The sequence below is a fragment of the Papio anubis genome, chromosome 10 (genome assembly GCF_008728515.1).
Source record: "Papio anubis isolate 15944 chromosome 10, Panubis1.0, whole genome shotgun sequence".
Lineage (NCBI taxonomy): Eukaryota > Metazoa > Chordata > Mammalia > Primates > Cercopithecidae > Papio > Papio anubis.
This window is the reverse complement of record NC_044985.1, coordinates 72701226-72725327: the sequence shown is the minus strand read 5'-3', so window position 1 is coordinate 72725327 and position 24102 is coordinate 72701226. Positions and strand designations below refer to the sequence as shown.

The 24102-nt window shown below is 37.7% G+C and overlaps 1 protein-coding gene across 7 annotated transcripts in view; it reads left to right on the top strand.

Moving 5' to 3' along the window:
• Window positions 1–8359, top strand: part of COL5A2 (collagen type V alpha 2 chain) — a 423920-nt gene extending 415561 nt beyond the window's left edge. For all 7 annotated transcript variants that reach the window (XM_021923787.2, XM_021923786.2, XM_021923783.2 and 4 more), the window contains 4 exons: window positions 1270–1561; window positions 4070–4257; window positions 5719–5958; window positions 6654–8359. In XM_021923787.2, the coding sequence (XP_021779479.2) occupies window positions 1270–1561; window positions 4070–4257; window positions 5719–5958; window positions 6654–6800 (867 nt within the window). In that variant the 3' untranslated portion in view covers window positions 6801–8359. The remainder of the gene's footprint in view (window positions 1–1269; window positions 1562–4069; window positions 4258–5718; window positions 5959–6653) is intronic.
• The last annotated feature ends 15743 nt before the right edge of the window (window positions 8360–24102 follow it).

Here is a 24102-nt window from a genome sequence, read left to right as displayed (position 1 = left end):
ACTTTGAATGGGAAACAGCTGGAGAATTGGAATAACTTTGGCTTATATGGCTGTTGATTGATTTTATTTTGTGATTCGGTGGTCCTTGATATATATCAAAAAAGTCTTTTCTTCTGAAATTAGTATAAAGGACTGCATGGACTCAATATATGACCTTAGAGACAGAAAGAAAAAAAGATTATGTAACAGCCCTTTGAGAGTGAGGAAACATTGGCACTGAAGGTGAAAGCAACTTGTCTGGAGCCATATAACAAGTGGCAGAGCCAATGGTAGAACTCCAGCCTTCTGGAGAGTTCTTGCTCCCAGATCTTACTCTCTATATGAGATGTGGACTATGTGTCTCTTCAGGTTGTCACCTGATTCTTTCAAGTTCCTGAGTTCTTCCTTGGGGAAGTGCAGAAGGGAATTAATAGAGAGGATCCATTTCGTAGTCTCTGCCACTTTTTGTGTTTATCTCCCTCTCATTTCAGTGTATCTTATTTGGCAAAAAAAAAAAAAAAAAGGCAGGAGGGCTCCTTATTTATGTGAATTAAAAGGCTAAGGAAAACTGGGCACCCTGGCACACACCTGTAATTCTAGCTATTCAGGAGGTGAAGGCAGGAGGATTGCTTGAGCCCAGTAGTTTGAATCCAACCTGGGCAACATAGTAGCAAGACCCTGTCTCTAAAAGCCAAGACTATTTCTTCAGTTTTGCTTAGGCAGATAATTTTTATCTGTATAGTAATTAACGCACATAAAAGGACTTCTGGTGTGTCTCTCCCTCTCCTTTAGAAGTAGGAGTATAATTCTCTTGTGAGTGTTTCTTGTGGGTATTTTCTTGTTATTGACATGTGATCTTATAGCACCAGCAGCCACTATTCCCCTGCATCCTTTGTTCAGCTTCTGTCCAAAAATACTTTTAAAACATTTTGGTTGTACCTTGACCAAAATAGTTTGCAAATGAACAAACTTATCTCCATGCTATTAACAGAAAATATGTTGTATCTTCAAGGTAAACACCTAAGCAAATATTTTGCACTTTGATCTTTATTTATCTTGGATGCTGACTTGAAGATATGTTGCCTGAAAAATGGTTAGGCACCATTTATCATCCTTGAATGTTACAGCCTGTTAGACCACCCCCATCTAGTTACAAAAGGGCACAAGTCATAGATCTCCCTTTACTGTCAAATTGGAGTGTCTCATTGGAACTCCCTATGCACCAAGTTCTACCAGTTAAGTAAAACCAAAACAATGTGTTAAATGTCTTTCCAATTTCTTTTTGATTAGGGTCCTCCTGGTGAGCCTGGCCCACCTGGCCCTCCGGGTCCTCCTGGCCACCTTACAGCTGCTCTTGGGGATATCATGGGGCACTATGATGAGAGCATGTCAGATCCACTTCCTGAGTTTACTGAAGACCAGGCGGCGCCTGATGACAAAAACAAAACGGACCCAGGGGTTCATGCTACCCTGAAGTCACTCAGTAGTCAGATTGAAACCATGCGCAGCCCCGATGGCTCGAAAAAGCACCCAGCCCGCACATGTGATGACCTAAAGCTTTGCCATTCCGCAAAGCAGAGTGGTGAGTAGACAGCAGCCCATTTGAGCAAAACCCATTGTTTCTGTTTGTTTTATTCTCAACTGCATTCCAAAATATGTTACTGACTTTCTACTTAGTGGTAGATTTGAGATAAAAATAGTAAACATATCATGGAGCTTATAATTTAATGGTGGAAACAGTCAATTTTGTGAAAACATGAAAAAAAATGCTCAGCATCACTAATTATCAGAGAAATGAAAATGAAAGTCACAATGAGATACCATCTCGCATGAGTCAGAATGGCTGTCATTAAAAAGTCACAAAACAGGCTGGGCGCAGTGGCTCACGCCTGTAATCCCAGCTCTTTGGGAGGCCCAGGCGCGCGGATCACGAGGTCAGGAGATGGAGACCATCCTGGCTAACACGGTGAAACCCCGTCTCTAGTAAAAATGTAAAAAATTAGCCGGGCGTGGTGGCGGGCGCCTGTAGTCCCAACTACTCGGGAGACTGAGGCAGGAGAATGGCGTGAACCCGCGAGGCGGAGCTTGCAGTGAGTCGAGATCGTGCCACTGCCTGAACGAGAGAGCGAGACTCTGTCTCAAAAAAAAAAAAAAAAAAAAAAAGTCACCAAACAACAGATGCTGACAAGGCTTTGGAGAAAGGGGAATGCTTATACACTTATTGGTGGGAATGTAAATTAGTTCAGCCACTGTGGAAAGCAGTCTGGAGATTTCTCAAAGAACTTAAAGCAGAGCTACCATTTGACCTAACAATCCTGTTACTGGGTTTATACCAAAGGAAAATAAATCATTCTATCAAAAAGACCCATGAATTCGTATATTCATCACTGTGCTATTCACAATAGCAAAGACATGAAATTGACGCAGATGCCCGTCAGTGGTAGATTCGATAAAGGAAATGTGATACATACATATGATGGAACATTATGTGGCCATAAAAAAGAATTAAATCATGTCCTTTGCAGCAACATAAATGCAGCGGGAAACCATAATCCTAAGCAAATTAATGCAGGAACAGAAAGCCAAATATCGCATGTTCTCATTTATAAGTAAAAGCTAATGAGCACACATGGACATAAATATGACACCATAAACACTGCAGGCCACTGCAGTGGGGAGAGTGTGGATGGGAGCAAGGGTTGAGAAATTACCTATTGGATACTATGTTCACTACCTGGGTGATAGGATCTGAACCCCAAACCTCAGCATCGTACAATATTCCCATGTAACAAATCTGCACAGGTACCCCTTGTATCTAAAATAAAAGTTAACTTTTTTTAAAAAAAGTACTATAATAGATGATATATCCTATTAATAATCCAGTCTCATGATGGTAGTTCCATTTCCATCCATAAATCTTAAAATATTGATATTTTTGTGGAGTAAGAGCATTTCGTGGAAATGTGGAAAATAATTGGTTAAGTATTGTTCAAAATGTTTATTTACTTACATGACCTGGCAGTGTCTTAATGTTAACATATTGTTGGATCATCAAGCATATATTTCCCAAATTTATTTAAATATGTAATTCCTTTCGTGTAGTTTAATGTTCTGTGAGTCATACTTCTGGAATATCTGCTGGTGGGATTATATTATTATGAGGTTCCAAGACATTTTGGAATCAAATAGTTGTTCTGCCCTAGTTGCATGTACCAGGCTTAAAGTTTACCTTATTCTGTCATTTTAATTAATCCAATATGACCTAGAGAAGAGGGATCCTAAGTCACAGGAGACAAATGAGCTACAAAGTGCTTAAGAATTTAAGTTAACTTTGAAATGACATTGACAGGAATAGCTAAAATTATTATCATCGAAGAAAGGGCAATTTTATAACTCTGTATATTACATTCTGGCACTTTCATTTCATTTAAAGTGCAATTCTCACATACTATTTATATAATATACACACAAATATGTATATATACACACATCCATATATACAAATGCATATTAAATTGTGTATTTGACTGTATGCCTACCACCAAGCACTGCCTTGGTATTTCCTGTTTTAAGAATCTCTTATATATGAGAAAATTAATTTTTAAAAGAGCCAATGAAATGATTCATAGCATTCTAATTGTAATTCAACTCATTTATTCACTTGACTCATGGTTTTGATATTACATTATTTTACATTATTGTATTACATTATTTAGATTATTTTATTACACTCTAATTCTAATTTGCTTTAAAATATTGGGAACACATCTATTTTGGCAAAGCCACTTACTGTGTAGATTGTCTCTTTTCAGTATTGTTTTCTCATCTGTAAAATGGGAGTAATGATACTTCTTCACATGGATGTTTTGAGCCTTAAGTGCATGGTTTGGCAAAGCGCCTTACAATAGCGACTGGAATGTAGAAAGGCCCCCAATGCATAACAGTTACTTTTTTCTTAAGAGGTGCTCTTGTTTAAAATAATCCTTAATCAGTGAGTATATATTTTCAAACCCTCTGTTAATTTTTTTGGAGACTTATAATCATGATTGAGATTGTCTTTATTTAGTAAAATTTCTATTTTGAAAAATAGGTGAATACTGGATTGATCCTAACCAAGGCTCTGTTGAAGATGCGATCAAAGTTTACTGCAACATGGAAACAGGAGAAACATGTATTTCAGCAAACCCATCCAGTGTACCACGTAAAACCTGGTGGGCCAGTAAATCTCCTGACAATAAGCCTGTTTGGTATGGTCTTGATATGAACAGAGGGTCTCAGGTAATTTAATATGCTTACTTAAAATTGTATTCTTTACTTTTTACTACTTATTACATATTTTTGATTTATTTAGGACTTTGCTATTTTTTTTAACCAGGCTTATCTTGCCATGTTTATTTTGAAGTGATATATTCTCATTAGTTACAATTGTAATACCATTGCATAAACAAGGTTTTGCTATGAGTCAAGTTAACAAAAATTTTGAATTAAAAATTTTCTCATTGATGAAATATAGAAAAGTAATTATTTTTACTGTAAATTCCTCTAATGTATGTGACATGGACTGTGGAGTGTACTAGAAGGGATCTTGCCACAGTTGATAAACAGTGATTTCTGTATATTCAGCTTCAGGAGACCTGGTTACCTCACCAGGATCTCGTACTGACTTTGGGGCCTTATAAAGTCACCGAACTTTTTGGAGACTCAGTTTTGCTAGCTTAAAGTAAGGGTGATAATGTTTATCCTATAGTTTCCATGTGGATATAAAATTCTTAGTTTAGGGTCTTGTACTATGGGATAGACGGTAAATTAATATTAGATAACTGCTATAATAATGTTTAAATAATTGAATCATTTTGTAAAATTTTTAATATTATTTAAACTTAAGGCATCTTTGTAATGTTATGAAGTCTATTGATATTTTTCTGACTCCCAGTCTACCCTGTTTCTGTCATGGTCTGGTGTTCAGAAACTCTCTGGCCTTGCCACTGCCTATTGCAATGTGAATATTTCATATTGCATTTCTTTATGGCAGCCTAATTGAAATTTTCTTCTCACTTCTGCTTCTGACCTTTTCCTAGAAATCACGTTCAGAATAAACATTATATGAGAACATTATGGGTGTATACAAGATAAGCTAGTATCTATCATTATTTAATGAGCACAAAATTTTAAATTTTAAATATAAATAGTTGAAATGTAATTTAGCTAATACAATATGTAAAATAAAACCCTCAAATGGGAGTGCTGAAACCAAAGCTCAAAGTAGAAGGTGAGTAGGAAAGAGTCTTTAGAAAAAAATTTTTTGATTATTTATTTTGTTAGCTCATGGAAAACTTTTCATATGTATTTCCTACAATTATGTAATAGTTGGGGTAAAAAGATTTTATACTACTAGTTAATTCCTAATTTTTATTATAATTAGCAATAAAAATAATGAGTTATTTTTGATACATGATTGAAGCAGATTTAAAAATATTTATGCTTGTTCTGGTGAATTATTGTTATTATTGGTTTCATTACCCTTTGGGTTAGTAAGGACAGAGGTTCTTTTGAGTATTCATAGACATTTTAAGATATGTTTAGATGTACAGGTAGAATGGCTTGCTTTATGACAATAATTAAAGTAATACTCTTCAAAATTGATTTATCTGAAATCAATTTATATATTTATCTATACATGTGTAAGGCATTATGAAACGCTTCAGTCTTGTGTATGACAAAGACTCTTTGTTTTTCTAGTTTGCTTATGGAGACCACCAGTCACCTAATACAGCCATTACTCAGATGACTTTCTTGCGCCTTTTATCAAAAGAAGCCTCCCAGAACATTACTTACATCTGTAAAAACAGTGTAGGATACATGGATGATCAAGCTAAGAACCTCAAAAAAGCTGTGGTTCTCAAAGGGGCAAATGACTTAGATATCAAAGCAGAGGGAAATATTAGATTCCGGTATATCGTTCTTCAAGACACTTGCTCTGTAAGTACTTTTTGATCTACATTGGTCTGGTTGAGGAAAAAAAAAATTATTTTTGTTAAAAATACTATTATGGCACTAGAACTGGGGGCAATTTTACCTTGTGTATGAGCATAATAGCAGTTTATAGTCATTCCTTAGGGTAAACTTGAGTGTGTGTTAGCACATGAAGCGTGATAGAGGTTTGAATCCTTATAGTAAAGAAAGAACTGGATCCCTAAGATCTGATCCAGTTCTTCTGCAGACTTTCTTTGGTTCATTTCCAAGTTATTTAACTTACTGAATCTCAGTCCCATGCTTAAAATGCCTTATTTCTAAAATGCGTAATCAATCCAAGATACTTTAGTTTTTCACCAATTTGTAAGTCTCCCCACTTGCATATTGAGATATAAAACAAAAATAATACTGAATGGTGAATTATAGTTTCATTTGTGAAAAACAAAAAAAGCTTTCATAATTTATGTTGCTAGTGACCATTTGGGAAGCTGCAGAAGAACAAAGAAAATTTACTTAAAGCATGAAAGAAATTCTGTTACATAAGTACACTAATATCTCACTTTATGTTTTCATTTTTTATTTTAAGGAGTACTCTAAAAATCATTGCCTTTACATTATAAAAGTTGTCTGGGAAGGTTGCTGTGTAACATACTTGGAAAAAATTGTATGTACGTTTAACCCATTGCACCATTTAATTTCAGAAGCGAAATGGAAATGTGGGCAAGACTGTCTTTGAATATAGAACACAGAATGTGGCACGCTTGCCCATCATAGATCTTGCCCCTGTGGATGTTGGCGGCACAGACCAGGAATTCGGCGTTGAAATTGGGCCAGTTTGTTTTGTGTAAAGTAAGCCAAGATACATTGACAATGAGCACCACCATCAATGACCACCGCCATTCACAAGAACTCTGACTGTTTGAAGTTGATCCTGAGACTCTTGAAGTAGTGGCTGATCCTGCATCAGCATTGTATATATGGTCTTAAGTGCCTGGCCTCCTTATCCTTCAGAATATTTATTTTACTTACAATCCTCAAGTTTTAATTGATTTTAAATATTTTTCAATACAACAGTTTAGGTTTAAGATGACCAATGACAATGACCACCTTTGCAGAAAGTAAACTGATTGAATAAATAAATCTCCGTTTTCTTCAGTTTATTTCAGTGTAATGAAAAAGTTGCTTAGTATTTATGAGGAAATTCTTCTTCCTGGCAGGTAGCTTAAAGAGTGGGGTATACAGAGCCACAACACATGTTTATTTTGCTTGGCTGCAGTTGAAAAATAGAAATTAGTGCCCTTTTTGTGACCTCTCATTCCAAGACTGTCAATTAAAAATGAGTTTAAAATGTTTAACTTGTGATTGAGACCTACATGCATATCTTGATATTGTGTAACTATAATAGAAACTCTTTTAGGAGAATCTTAAAAAAAAAAAACAGTTTCTCACTGTCTTAAATAGAATTTTTTGATAGTATATATTCAGTGGCATTTTGGAGAACAAAGTGAATTTACTTCAACTTCTTAAATGTTTGTAAAAGACTATAAGTTTAGACATCTTTCTCATTCAAATTTAAAGATATCTTTCTCCTCTTGACTCAATCTATCAATATGGATAGAAGTTACACTAGTATATACCATTTAGTAAATTTACACTCTCTTATTTAAGAAGATATTGAATGCAAAATAATTGACATATAGAACTTTACAAACATATGTCTAAGGACTCTAAGTTGAGACTCTTCCACATGTACAATCTCATCATCCTGAAGCCTATAATGAAGAAAAAGATCTAGAAACAGTTGTGGAGCTGACTCTAATCAAATGTGATGATCGGAATTAGACCATTTGGCCTTTGAACTTTCATAGGAAAAATGACCCAACATTTCTTAGCATGAGCTACCTCATCTCTAGAAGCTGGGATGGACTTACTATTCTTGTTTATATTTTAGATACTGAAAGGTGCTATGCTTCTGTTATTATTTCAAGACTGGAGATAGGCAGGGCTAAAAAGGTATTATTATTTTTCCTTTAATGATGGTGCTAAAATTCTTCCTATAAAATTCTTTAAAAATAAAGATGGTTTAATCACTACCATTGTGAAAACATAACTGTTAGACTTCCCGTTTCTGAAAGAAAGAGCATTATTCCAATGCTTGTTCACTGTTCCTCTGTCATACTGTATCTGGAATGCTTTGTGTTACTTGCACGCTTCTTAGACCAGAACATGTAGGTCCCCTTGTGTCTCAAGACTTTTTTTTTTTTTCTTAATTGCATTTGTTGGCTCTATTTTAATTTTTTTCTTTTAAAATAAATAACTGAGACCCTCCCAAAAGACAAGCCATGCACACAACTTTGGTCATGTATCTCTGCAAAGCATCCAATTAAATGCACGCTTTTGTCATGTCCGTGGTTTTTGTTTTGTGGAATTCCTTTGACCGTATTAGATCTATTTCATTTCCAATAGTGAAAAGGAGATGTGGTGGTATACTTTGTTTGCCATTTGTTTAAAAGATACAACAAATACCTTCCATCATATATGTACTGGCTTATAAATGAAAATCTATCTACAACATTACCCACAAAGGCAACATAACACCAATTATCACTGCCTCTGCCCTTAAAAATGTCAGAGTAGTATTATTGATAAAAAGGGCAAGCAATAGATTTTTCATGACTGAATAAACTGTAATAATAAGACATATGTCTCAAAGTGTATCACATATAAATTTAGCCTAATTGTTTTGTTTTATTTTCAATATTTAGTTTACAACATCATTTTCCCCCAAACTGGTTATATTTTGACCTGTATATCTTAAATTTGAGTATTTATATGCCTAAAAACATGTGTGAGTCTTCCTTGACTTCCTTCAAGTCCAAACTGTACAGATTATATAAGTTCACATAGATGCATCAGAAATATGTGGTAATACTATTAAGTCACAAACACTAACAATTTCCAACTACAGAAATAACATTTCTTATTTGGATTTTGGGAATGCTACCAATAAAAGCCTGCCCAGACCATTCCAAGGCTCTCAAATTTCTTGCCTATATATTTGATCTGTCAGTGGATTTCTTTACTTTCATGTCCCATAGACACCTCAAATTCTACACTATAAAAAGTGAAATAATCTACATTTGGGGAGGATGGTGGCATACATTTATTGTTGATTTATTTAAAAATATAAATAAAAATTCTCAGAATTAACAGAAAAAAAAAAAAAAAAGACAATAGCCTCATTATCCATCCATTTAGGCAGGCCAGAAACCTGAGAGTCATTTTTGTCACCTCTCTCTCTTCTCTCAGATCACGCGAGTCCCGTCCTTGTTAAATATTTCCAATTCTGCCCCCTAAATATTCCCTAAGGTCCTATCCTTCTCTTGATCTACACTGCCGCTATCTGTCCACATAATTATTATGTCTCGCCTGAGCTTTTTCAATAGCCTCCGACAGGTTTCCAGGCATCCACTCTTGCCCTCTTCTGATCCATTCTTCTCACTACAGCCAGAGAAATCAATTTGAAGTAAAAATCTGAATATGTCACCTCTCACTCCCCCCAAGCCACCCTAGCTAACACAACACACATGCACTCATCTTATTATAAAAAGCTTCAGTGGTAGCTTCTAGGATAGAGACAAAAATCTTCAAACTATGAGGTACTGGCATGACCTGACTCCTGCCTTCTTCCCAGGCTTCCTTACACCACTATCTCCCTTTCTCTGTGCTCCACTCACATGGGATTTTGTCCATTTTCTAAAAGCTTCTTCCCTGTCCTACTGAAAACCATTTGCATGTGTATTCTTTTTGCCCAGTTTACTTGTACTTACCTTTCGGAACTCTTCTCAATGCCTCATCCTCACAAAATCTTTACTGGGCTCCTCACTCCTTACCACAACCCAGGTAAGATACTCCCCATTCAATTTTCTTGGCACACTGTATTTCTTCTTATAAATATTTATATTTATAGCACAAATTAGAATGTTTTATAAAGGGTGTGATTATTTGGTAGGTGTCAGTCTTTTCTATTAATTCTATTTGTTACAAAGGCACGGACTGTTTACACAGGATCCAAAAATTTTCTTAGTATTTGTGCATGTTCAACATACATTCATTGAATGATGAAACATTGTATACTATGTGTAACTGGAAAAATACATTCAGAGAGTAATCATTTATGTACTAGTGTGAAGCATACATCGTTATTACCATTATATTATGTTACTGTTTCTATTAGTACTACTGGACAGAAACACAACTGAATAAAGGATTATTATCCAATAACAATAGCAGCATACAACATATACCTAAACATGACAAGAAATTTGCAGAACCCGATCGAAAAAAATCCATAACACTTGACTGAGACATGTAAAATAAAATTAGGGCTAAACCTACCTTAACATAGGGAAGCTCAATATTTGAAAAATGTAATTTTTTCCTAAATTAATAAATGCTCCCACTGAAAATCCCTATAAGATCATAAAAACTGAAAACATGACAAAACTGTTCTAAAAGTTATTGGAATGAAAAATTTGCAAGAAAAGTGATAAAAAAAAGATCCTCTCCAAAACAGAAATGGTGAATAAAGGTGGACCCTGGCCCAAGGAAATATTTAAAAATAATAAAAAGCTACCGGTCATAGGGAACAAAAAATATTTAGAAGTGAATCTATGTACCTATATTAGAATTAATATAGAAAAAAATTAATTCCTGTTTATTCAGTAAATACTATTAAAGTAAATTTGTAACTATTTATCATTTGAAAGCATGTTTCTTTCTTTAATTCTTATACCAAAACAGTTCCCAAATGAACTAATTCAATTTTTAAAACCTCTAAATATATTTGCATAAAAATTATTGAGTGGCTTAATAATCCTGGAATGGAGATGAAAACAAATATGTAAATAATAAAATGATGAAAGATCAGATTCTAAAATACATCTTAAATCTGTAGAAAACAAATATATAAATAATAAAATGATGAGAAATCAGATTCTAAAATACATCTTAAATCTGTATTATAACCAGGCACAATGCTGCTCACTTGTAGTTCCACCTATTCAGTAGTCTGAGGTGGGACGATCACTTGAATCCAGTTCAAGGCTAGCCCTTGCAAGACAGTGAGCTCCTACCATAAAAAAAAAAAAAATACTATATTATAAAAATCTCAATAGTATGCTTCAAAGCATGTACCAGTTGGGAACATTTATGTAATATATATTACAGAAATGGTTTAATGCAGTTTCTGTAAAATCCTCCAAAATATGCATAGTCCTATACTGGTAATTTACAAAAGCCACAATATAAAAACTAATAAATGTGGAAGATATTTAATATCATTAGAAATAAAAATGCAACAGAAACAATAAGATACAGAATTTTATCAGAATTTGACAAACATTAAAATACCTGATAGTATTAAGTGTCAAAGAAGACAGAAAAACACTCACATATATTTTTTGTCTGTTTTTTCCCATGGAATGTGGAAAGAATAGTTAAAGTCATTTTCTCTAATTGGTTTATTCACAGTTCCTATAAATGTGAGAAGGTAGTAGGCCCAAAAATGAGCCAGAGGTTGAGGATAGAGTAGTACACACGAGGATGTCCTCTGGGGCTGCTGATTTTACCTGATGACAAGTAAATTAAAACATTATTTGTAAAACAAAAAATAACAAAAGATAAAAAACACTCCACAAATGTAAATAATAAGTATAGATATAAGATAGAATAGAACTTAAAAATTAACATGACAAAAACAATTCCACAATGGTGCCAGATTATTTACACAACAGACTAAGAATCTATTGTAGGTACATGCTTTTCATGTGGATTTCATGTCAGATACTGGTATTTTTGCTTTGGAATGTAAAATTATTACCCAGCACATGGTACAGGAAATCATTCCATGCTTTATATGCTGCTTATACCATTTAGTGGGTAAAACGGACCAACATACCAACTAAGCTGAATAAATACATGGTGATAACTAACATTAATTAGGTACGTATATGGGAAGCATGGGACCTAGCCATCTAAGCTAGGCTGGAATTTGGAGAGGAGAGGAAGCAAGGAAGAGTAGCTGGAATACACTCTTTCTTAATGAGTCTAGAGGGCTAAAGATAGTGTCTTGAACAATGAAAGAAGGTAAGACACAAAGAACAACATAGATCAAGGCATGGAGTTCTTAAAAGTCATGGCCTTGCCTGGGGAGCCCCTGGTGGGCAGTTTCTGTAATAGATTGCATACAAGGGGTTGGTGGGAGATAAAGTTAGAGAAGCAGGAAGAGGTATCGTAAAGGGACTTGTGTGTAGAAATAAAGAGATTGAAAATTATTTTGAAGGTGTTTTAAGGAAAGTATCTGTGGTGCTTAGCTGGGTGTGTAACCATACCCTCTAGAGTGCCCTTGGAAATGTGTGAGTAGGGTGTTAGTGGTTATAATAAAGATAGGGGAATATTTTAGGGATTTTGTAGATGGGCCAAGGATGTTGAAATTCTTGTATGTAGGCCAATCCCTTAGAACAAAATCTGAACCACCCAAAATACCAATACAAGTTTCACTGCAATATATTGAAGTGTTTTGGCAAGTAAGACACATTGTGATTTGCATGTTAAAAAGATCACCTTGGCAGCAATACTGAAGGAAGAATTTTTAATGGCAGTAAGATTGAAAAGAGAAAGATTAGTTGAACAATGTGTAAGAAAAGCAGGAAAGAGCAGTTCATGTCACTGCACATGGAGAGAGATGGATTTGAGAAATATTTAAAAAGCATCAATGCAATCTGATGAAAGAGTGAGGGTGAGGAACCAAGATTTTAAGATTATTTCCAAGTTTCTGGCTTAGGAAGCTGGAAGGAAGGTGCTGGCATGTACTGAGATGGGGACTAGCAAAGCGGGCAGGCTGAGGACATGTGTTCTATGTCCATGGAGCATCTAGCTGGAGACAGTCAGGGTTATACATAAAGATAGGTGAGCCATCACATCCAGTTGTTTGAGATTTCAATGTGAGTGCAATCATTCACAAAAGTGGAGACTAGTGAGCCCGAAACAGACCACTGGAGAATGCAGATGTTCAAAAGGAAAAGAGTGAAGGAGGAATATGTATTATATGAATATTACTTTTTAGTCATAGAATTCTAAACCTTGGATGTCATTTCTGTGAAGTCAGAAAAGAGAGCTTGAAGCCATGTCTAATGCTCTAATGCATCTCTTATTCTCATTTTTATACTTTAATGACTAAACTCAATAAAACCAATAGAATGAAATGTGAAAGAAAATGAAAATTATATTTGAAAATTGAACTGGACAAAAGCATGAGTGAGACATAATAAGGAGCTCTAGAGATAAAACTGTAAAAATTTAGCAAAATCCTATAAAAATTTGCTCATAATTCTCTGCTGGATTTTATTTTGATGCTATCAGCAAAAACCTCAAATGATACTTAATTCATATTATGTGACTATCTTACAGGATAAAAAATTCCCTGAAGATTGCATTTATTCTGATTTTCTTTTTTTAAAAAATTTGTATTTTCATAGTTTATTGGGGAACAGATGGTGTTTTGTTACATGAGTAAGTTCTTCAGTGGTGATTGCTGAGATTTTGGTGTACCCATCACCCAAGCAGTTTACACTGCACCCAATTTGTAGTCTTTAATAGTTCACTCCCTTTCCACCCTTTCCCCCTGATTCCCCAAAGTCCACTGTGTCATTGCTATGCCTTTGCATCCTCATAGCTTAGCTCCCACTTATGAGTAAGAACATACAATGTTTTGGTTTTCCATTCATGAGTTACTTCACTTAGAACAATAGTCTCCAACTCATCCACATTGCTGCAAATGCCATTAATTCATTCCTTTTTATGGCTGAGTAGTATTCCATCATATATATATGTGTGTATATACATATATACACGCACATATACGGGTGGATAAAGAAACTGTCTTGATTGATGGGCATTTGGGTTGGTTCCACATTTTTGCAATTGCAAGTTGTGCTGCTATAAACGTGCTCATGCAAGTATCTTTTTGGTGTAATGACTTCTTTCCCTCTAGGTAGATACCAAGTAGTGGAATTGCTGAATCAAATGGTAATTCTACTTTTAGTCCTTTAAGGAATCTCCACACTGTATTCCACAGTGGTTGTACTAGTTTACATTCCCTCCAGCAGTGTAGAAGTGTTCCTGTTCACTGTGTCCATGCCAACATCTATTATTTTTTGATTTTTTGATTATGGCCTTTATTGCATGAGTTAGATGGTATTGCATTGTGGTCTTAATTGCATTTATTTAATCATTAGTGATGGTGAGCATTTTTTCATATGTTTCTTGGTCATTTCTGTATCTTCTTTTGAGACAGAGTCTTGCTCTGTTGCCCAGGTTAAACAGCAGTGGTGTGATCTTGGCTCACTGCCACCTCTGGCTCCTGGGTTCAAGTAAGTCTCCTGCGTCAGCCTCCTGAGTAGTTGGGATTACAGGTGTGCACCATCATGCCCAGCTAATTGTTGTATTTTTAGTAGAGATGGGATTTCACTATGTTGGCCAGGCTGATCTCAAACTCCTGGCCTCAAGTGATCGTCCCGCCTTGGCCTCACAGATGCATTTATTTGTAATCAAAGAATATGATTCTCCTCATTTTAAAGAGTGCATACCAAAAGCATATGCATATAAGCAGTTATGGTTAAATGCCATTGATATAGCAGAAAATTGGTCTGCATGAATGTGAAGTACAAATGTAGATTCAAGTGGTAATAAATAGAGAAATGTAGAACTGTAATCGTAATGTGAACAATTTTCCCAGCAGTTGAAACTGTTACAAGATAGATCCTATAATGAAAGGCGGCTGGAGATACAGAATGGTCACACTTGTTAGCCAATTTAATGAGAAAAAAAAGCAACATAAATTGAAAACATCTGTAGTCAGAATTTTAGACCTAAAGACTCAAAGGAAGCTAAAGTACAAGCCCCTCCCAGAGACATTTGACATGTTTCCTTGCATAATGCTGTGCTTTGTTGGGTTCTCACAGAAAGTCATCACCTCTTTCAAAGCTGTGCTTTTGCTGACTCGGCTGAGGACAGTCTCCAGGTGGTTTAAATTCAAGACAAAATTTGAAAATCGGTCCCAAACCATTTTTATCAATAGCACTAATGAATCCCTCCTTCTGTTCAGTTTCCTCTCTCTCCTCATAGCCCTGAATTAATCACAACCTCAGCCCTCAAAATTGAACCTTCCTTTTTAAAAATGATTAAAAGCTACAGTATCCCCAATCAGACCCTTGGTGATGTTTCCTCCACATCCTCCTCACCACGTACACACCATGCTGTTCTTTTCTCCTTTCCTTTGGAAGTTTGGTCCTTGATGATTTCATTCTGGAGCCAGATGATTTCATCCACCATCTGCAGAAGGATAATTTCCAAATAGACTTAGCTGCCTCTGACCTAGTATTCTCCAATCAGTCACACATTTTATCATGTTCAACCACCCTTCCAAATGAATCACTGCCACGTTTAACTGCCACGTAGAAAGCTGCGAGAAAGGCCGAAGTTGTGTAAATTTCCACTCAGTCCTTATTAAATGGAAACGTCTCTTGCCTAACTTTTGATATTCTCCTTCAGCCTGACCCCATTTCCCTCCTCCTGACCCCATTTCCCTCCTTAACCTAATTTTGCCAGCAAGTATGTCTACATTCTATGACTCTTTCTTCAGTCTCGTCTTTGAAGAAAGGGTGTTCTGATTCCCTGCTAAAATTGTTTTGTCTCATCCTCATCTTTCCTAAAATGGAGATCTAATCTGCCTCCTTCTTCCCACAACGGGTGTCTCTTCATTGCCTGTAAATCTGACCATGGCTTCCCATGTTTCCCTTGATTTTGTACTCTCCTCAAGCAACAGTCTTCCAATATTTAAACCTTGTTATGACTCTAGATTGAGAAGCAGACAAAATAAAAACTCATCACCTTGCTACTCTAAGGCCTCATGTCTAAACTGTATTTCCAGCCTCATCTCTCACACCACCACTGCTTGAAACCCATGCTCTGTCTGAAACTGGGATAATTTAAATTGCCAAGTATGCCTCCTAACTCTGCACCTCTTTCCTTACAGTATTTTCTGTGGTCTTCCTTTCTCTTGCTACCTGAAAAACATTATATTATTTAAAGTTGGCCCCACATGTCACCTGCTTTATGTAACCTGTCTTGAGAGCCTCCAAATGGACATGACTGTTCATTCCTTATGCCATTCTCATATTATAGGATCTTTGGGGTGTCAATTTTCTGGCTGGAAACCTCTGTGGCCATGGTGCCTCGTTCAGCCTGAGTTCTTGTTCTGCATCCAGGAAGAACGAGGTACACAGACAAGTGAAGTGTGAACAAGATGAAGATGAGCTTTATTGAGTGTTACAACAGCTCAGATGAGACCCACAGTGGGTAGCTCCTCTCCACAGGCAAGTCATCTGTGGAGTGTTCAGTTCTCTGCAGAGAAGAAGCCCTCGAGAGGGTAGCTCCTCTCTGCAGATCATTCAGATGCCTCTGCAGGTCTCTGAAGTTCTCAGCAGAGAGGGTAGTTCCTCTCTGCAGTTGGTTGTCCTGTTGTCTCTCTGTCCTCTCCATCTGCCCTCTCTGGCTGAGCCTAGGGCTTTTATGGACCTCAGAGGGGAGGAAGTGCCTGCCAATTGGTCATGGGTGGCCATGGGTGACCCAGGAGAGGCACCACGAGTCCCCACTCCAGTCCATGGGACTGGCAGCCTGGCCCCTAACCTTTAGGCCCTCTCTAGCCTGAAGGTGGGGCCTTACTAGGGACCCATCAACTTCTGCCCAGGACTCTGTGTCCCGCTGTTATTCATGACCTGAGGGCTCAGCTGCAACCGGGGGCGAGATCAGAGCTGGGGCAGCAGAGGAGAGATGCCAAACAGCCAGAGCAGACACCCCCAAGCCTGCGGGGATGTGCCAGGGGGAACTTCCCAGGCCCTCAAGGATGCAGGCTACAGAGATGCCCAGGTCCTGGGCCTCGGAGAGCAGCTATAGCTGCACGTAGAAGCTCCTGCCCCCTCCAAGGGCACAGGGAGGCTCGGATCCACAGCCACAGCTTTGGTGGCTATATCCCCACTCAGGAAGGCAGGGCTCCTGCCTGCTCCACAGAGTGGGAGGCCTGGATCTGCAGCTGCAGTTTGGGCAGCTGCAGTGGCACCTGGGGAGCTCCTGCACCAACTCAGAAGCAGTAGGACTCCCACCAGCTCCATGGAATGTGCAGCCCCAGCCATGCCTCCCTGTGCCTCTCTGCTGCAGCCTGCATGATGGCGACAGCCACTGCCATCACTAGTGTCTTGTATTTCTCTAATTCAAATTATTATGTTAAGTCTTGTGACATGCTTGTGTCATCATACTTCTACTAAATTTTATGATCTTTTATTCTGCTTGAATCCTCTTGGGCACTTGGTTCTGAGTCTTGCATTCAATAATTGCTCAATACTGTGGCTGAATTAAAATGAATGTATTTAGGTAGCCTAGGTCCTTCACTGTGCTATGGATGCAGGATAATCATTCTTCTATTTGTTCTCTTCTTTTGTTTATTAGTCCAAAGTGGTTTTCCCTTTCACCAGGATTTACTCAAATAACATTCTTTTTTATTGCACAATACATTTTACCTTTTTAAAGAAGACAGTCCTGAAAATATAATCATCATTGGCCAATTATTTTTTCTCACCTATTATCTATATCTTTTTTAGTTAGCCCATCACAATTTAGCACTTAATTGCTTGTCTTGAATGCTTTTGTGCCACTTCATATGGGTTCAACCTATCTACCCTAGACAACACACACCTAAAGAGGGAATATCATGTGATATATTTCCCTATAGTGTTTAGAAGAGTACCCAACATATAGAATGAGCTTATAATTTGGTAATCGACATGTATGCCCTTTTCAAAGCCAAAACATTGATAGCAGCTGATAGCAGCCACTGAAAATAGTTGTTACTGAGGTTTCACAGCAGTGTCTGTCACACAGAATTACCCCCAGTCATGAACACTGCTTTACCAAATATAACCTCCACCCCTTCCAAATTTCAGCCCACAGTCAATGACTGTCTGATTCAGGAATACAAAGACCCATCCCTCTTACTGTGAATTATAGCAACTCTGAAGGGCCATCTCAGTTCTAGAATTTCCTGTAGAGTCCTCTGAAACCTTCGTCAATTGCATGGGGTCAGCTTCCCCTTCTGTCTAAACCTACATTTCTCATTTCCTTACAGATGTATCTCCCAAGATGACTCCCCAGTAAATCTTCTGCTCATCATTAGCTGCCTTAGAGTCTGTTTTCAGGGAACTCAACCAAAGCTTAACTTTTGCTTCGTTTCCTACTCCATTATGGGGTATCTCATTTTCAAGATAATAGAAAGTATATCATTTCTCTCACACAATCACTAAACTGGTGTGATTTCTCTTACACAATCACACATATTTCTATGTGATTTAGAAATATCATAACTCCTATTTCTAAATTTTATGGACCTCAAAGGGCAACCTGGCTTCTATTAATAAACACCATAGCAGATATGGTCCAAAAATGCAAAGTAATTCAATGCGTTTTAGTGAAAGCCTTCAGGAGTTTTAAAGGTAAAGGTATTTTTGAGGAAGATTAAAGCAATAAGGAGAAAAAGGATGAGCAAAATATCAGAGAAAAACTTGTTTAATAAAAAATATTAGTCATAGATGATAGCCTTTTTGTTTACAGCATTGACTCAAGAGGTGATTATTTGCAAGATTTCTGAAAACCTTCAATGGGGCAGACTAGAGAATATGGAGATTTGGGGAGATCTTTCAAGTATGCCATGTTATATAGAATGTTTTCACCAATATCAAGCTATCTTAGTGACTTTGTCTCCTTTGTTGCTTCCTCTTCATTTCTCCAATTTGTGAATATTAAAGTATCCCAGGCTTTCATATTTTCTTCTTTCTACACTCCATTATTTCATGATCTCCTCTACTTCTTCTTCTTTTTTTTTTTTTTTTTTTTTTTTCTGAGACGGAGTTTCATTCTTGTTGCCCAAGCTGGATGCAATGGCGTAATTTCAGCTCACTGCAACCTCCGCCTCCTGGGTTCAAGTGATTCCCTTGCCTCAGCCTCCCGAGTAGCTGGGATTACAGGCGCATGCCACTGTGGCTACTTTTTTGTACTTTTAGTAGAAGTGAGGTTTCACCATGTTGATCAAACTGGTCTCGAAGTCCTGACCTCAGGTGATCCTCTTGCCTTGGCCTCCCAAAGTGCTGGGATTATAGGTGTAATCCACCACACTTGGCCTGATCTCTTCTACTTCTAAGGATGTAAAAGCCATATGCTGAAACTCTTAAATTTGTTTCTCTAGCCTGGACCTCTCCTCTGATTTCCAGCAAGTCTGGTTAGAAGAGTGATAACCATCCAAAATGTAACATGCCTAGCTTCAAAGTACTGGGTTCCTCAAATTTTTTACTTTAGTCTCCCCCATCTTAGTTACAGCTCTATTATTCCAGCTGCTTGGACCAAAAGCCTTGGATTCATGCTTGATATCTCTCTTTCTCTTAAACCACACATCCGAATTGTCAGCAGTTCCTGTTGGCTCTGTATTCAAAATGTATCCAGAACATGACTACTTTTCATCACTTCTACTATTACTGCCCAGGTGGAGACGACTGTTATCCTTGGCTTAGAATGTTGCAATGGACTCATGACTGTTCTCATGGTTTCTGCTCTTAACACACAGTCATCTCAAAAGAGCAGTCATGGAAATACTCTAAAACTGCAAGCCAGATCGTGTCATCCATTATCATAGTGGCTTCTCATCTAACTGAGGCAACAGCCAATATCCTCAGTGGCCAGATAAAATTAGGGTGACCATATAATGTCATCAGATCCAGATATTTCTGAGTTCTACAATACTAAATCTTATTAGACATTGGAAACATAGGCATAAACTGTTACTTTCCCAGGCAAAGCTGCACCTATGGTCACACTTCTTATAGGACTCCACATGATTTGTCTCTTTCTCTTTTTCTATGGCTTTCTCTTATACTCCTCCCCCAGATGCTCACTTTGTCCCAACCATATTCCCTTTGTTTTCCCTTGAACATATCCAGAACATTCCTCTCCTCATGGTATTGCTCTTCTCTCTTCCTGGAATAATCTCTTTAAAAGCTTTATATTACTTGCTTCATTAAATATATTCAAAACTTTGATGGGAATTTCAATTAGTCCATAGAATATATGGGGCTTTAGTTCCACAAAGGCAGAAGTCAATTTGTGAATTATTTTTAATTTAATTGATGACTAGCATTATGGAAATAGATAAGATTGTCAAGGAGAGATAGTAGAGTGACTGATGGTACTCTAATGACTAGGTAGAGGAAGATAATGAAGATAGAGAAGGCATGGCCTAGAAAAGGGAGGAAATTCACTTAGGTTAAGGTATAATGTCCATACATGATACACATTAGATGCTCAGTAAACATCTTGTGACTAAGTGATTTGCTAAATAAGGTAAATGTATGCCTACCTGAATTATGGTACCCGAATTAGCTATGACCACTCTGGAAGTGAGTTATCAAAATCCCAATTCAAGTTTTAGAGTGGCATTATGAATCTGTAGTAACTGGTAATAATTTATCATTACTCTTCCATAGTTCCCCCAAAGTCATGCATTTGACCTTTCCTCAGTGTACCACAAAAATGTTAACTTAGGTTTCTTTTGGAGAAAGAACATAGTAAATATTTTAGACTGTTTAGTGTCATGCCTTAGAGTATTAGCTGTAAAGCCAAAATGTTTGGGTTAAAATCTAAGCCCTCTCTCTTATTAGTTAGGGGACTTGGGACAACTTACTTAATCTCTTGGGTCTCATTTTCTTTCTTTTCATTTTTTTTGGAGGGGGTTGAATGAAAATACTAGTACTTCATTGAAATAAAGTGGGTAATACACAAATTAATAAGTTTAAAGTGACTAGAACAATGCTTGGCCCTGTAAGTGCTTATCAGTTGTGATTCTATTGGTGGAGATTTCTTCCAAACCACTGAACAGGAGACTAGGTTTATTAACCATCTTATAGTCTGGGAATTGAGGAATTCAATTTCTGTGTGGTTGCTGATCTGAGTTCTCTTTTACCTGAACTAAATATATTTGTCATTATTGTTTATAAAAGCTGTAAGTATGACTGTCCCAGACAGCTCATCATTCTCATTATCAATCAGCCACAGACAACATTACTTCTGAATTATGCCATTATATTTTTTTCTACCATGACAGTCCTGCTATCTTGTACAATATTATTCTCACTTTGTTTCTGGTAGTCTAGAGTTGCCGTTTGTCCTCTGCAAGCTCGGATCCTGTCATCTCCATGGAATCAAGAAGCCTATTTCAGACAGATTTTTCTTCTGCTTCCATCTTTAGACCTCAGACACACAAGGAGATTTTTCAAAGGTGCTGGCATGCAGCCCACCACGTGTTTCTCAAAACCTTACTGGTCCACCTTGAGAATATACTCAGAAGGTGAATGGTTGTGTCACATATGATAAATTCATTCCAATATTTCTATCTTCTTAAGTTGTTGAATTACATTCTCCACCTGTCACAAAGTTTGTAATGTCTCAAATTCATTCAGTTTGGGCAACCTCTGAGACCTGAGTTCAGTACAACCATGGTTTTTGTTTGTTTTTGTTTTTGAGGCGGAGTCACAAGCTCTGCCGCCAGGCTGGAGTGCAGTGGCTGGCTCTCTGTCACTGCAAGCTCCGCCTCGAGTTCCATGCATTCTCCTGCCTCAGCCTCCGAGTAGCTGGGGCTACAGAGCGCCCGCCATTAAGCCCGGCCTGGTTTTTGTATTTTTACTGGCAGAGGCGGGGTTTCACCGTGTTAGCCAGGATGTGGTCTCAATCTCCTGACCTGCGTGATCCGCCGTCTCGGCCTCCCAAAGTGCTGGGATTACAGGCTTGAGCCACAGCGCCCGGCCATAACCATGTTAATAATTACACAATGGTCCCATAACTCTTTATTTACATTGATGTATTAATACATTTTGTCCAAATTCACAGTTCTTTTTGTCTAATCATCCCAGCCCTCTCTACACATTTCTCAGTTTTAAACAAAATGTTCAGAAATATTCCCATTCTTTTTACGTGTAAACCTCTTCCTGAGATTGATCTTTAATTGCACTTTTACCCCCGAGGCATTCCGATCTGATTTTAGTTACTAAATCTAAGGTGTCGCCCAGTGGTGAGAATGAGTCTGAAGAAGGCAAGCTTTTTCTTGTAGTCATCTTGCATTTTTGAGACAGGTCATAACCATGGCCCAGGCTGCTGGAGTGCAGTGGCGGATCTCAGCTCACTGCAAACTCCGCCTCCGGGTTTCACCATTCTCCTGCCTCAGCCTCGGAATTAGCTGGGACCACGAAGCCAACCACCTCGCCCGACTAGTTTTTGTATTTTTAGTAGGGGCAAGGTTTCACGTGTTAGCAGGATGGTCTCGATCTCTGGCGCGTCGCCGTTACTAGGCAAATGCCTGCAGGCGTGTGGCTCAAGCCTGTAATCCCAGCATTTTTGGGAGGCAGGCCGAGAGCAGGGGCGGGATCATGAGTCAGGAGATGAGACCATCTGGCTGGCTAACACAGTGAAACCCGTCTCTAAAAATACAAAAATTAGCCAGGCTGAGTGATTAGGCAGGCGCCTGGTGCATGCGGGAGGCTGAGGGGCAACTGGAAGGCAAGCGTGGAAGCGAAGCATTTTACAGTAGCGGTAGAATCCATTGCCTGCACTCAGCCTGAAGCATTAGGCAGAATCGATCACTTTTTGCTTTCAATGTGAAACTGGGAATGTACAAGATAATTCTTCCATAAACCCCATTTAAATTTCCAGGGTTTTGCTATTTCCCAAATATAGAGAATCAAATAGAGAACTGGAAAATCCATTTAGATTTATGTTGAAATCTGGTGATCTGCACAATGAAGATTTGTATTTGGTTTTTATTATCTCAAACCTTTGGCAAAAATATGAGTTTTTAAATCTTCTTTTCCAGAAAGATGGTATGCTTTTATTTTAGCATAGTCAGGGAAAGGGCATAGATTTTCTTCTGTGTCTTAAATCAAGAAGTTAGGGATTTGAACTTGTCATTCTCTTTCTGTTCATCACCATTCACAGCAGCCACATTCACATGCAGTCCTGCAATTTCTCATGAAATTCAAACATACTGTTGTGTAGTAGAGGCCACTTCTCTCCTTAAGCCTTGTCTTTAGAGTGCAAATCACTCCATGTAATCATAAATGATTAATCCTATTTCCATGGACTTCCAAATTCTCATGCCTGGATACAAGCTGAAGTTTCTATTTTTACCCCCAGCTAGTGCAAACATTTGATCTCAGAGTCTTTCCATTTGCTTGCATTTTTGCTTCCTGCCAGCCCTGCTGTTACCAATTGCTGGCCTAGTCAGGTTTCTTAGTTGTAAACAATCTAAACCAGCTTTAGCTGACTGAAGTAAAAATGTAATTTATGGATTTTTATCTGAAATTCAGAGGAATTCAGAGAAAGCTATAGAATCCAGGTGCATAAAATCAACAAAAATGAAGTGAATGCTGACACTCAGAGCCATCTTCAAAATCATACCCTAAAAGCAATCTGGCAAAGCCATCATAAACACAAGACACTGGATGCCATTTCTGGCACTGTTGGCCTTGCTTCTTTTCATATCTGTCAGTTGCTGCCCCAACTGGAGCTGTGATCACCACCAAACTGGATTTTTAATTCTTTTTACTTCTTTACCTCACTCTTGTTGGTAGGTGGAATAATGCTCCCTCAAATGTGTTCATACCCTAATTCCCAGAACCAGTAAATGTATTACCTTTTTTGGCAAGGCAAGGAGCAATTAAGGTTGCAGCAGGCATTAAGGTTGCTTACCAACTGACCTTGAAATGGGGAGAGTGTCTTGGATTATCCAATTGGGCTCAATGCAGAAATTTTGTTCCTTATAAGTGAAATAGGAAGACAGAAGAGTCAATGTCAGAATGAGACAACATGAGAAAGACTTGACCAAATATTTCTGGCTTTGATGTCGGAAGTGGCTCGTGAACCAAGGAAGCTGGGCAGCCTCTAGAAGCTGGAAAAAGGAACACACAGTTTCTCCCTAGTGTCTCTAGAAAGGAAGACAAC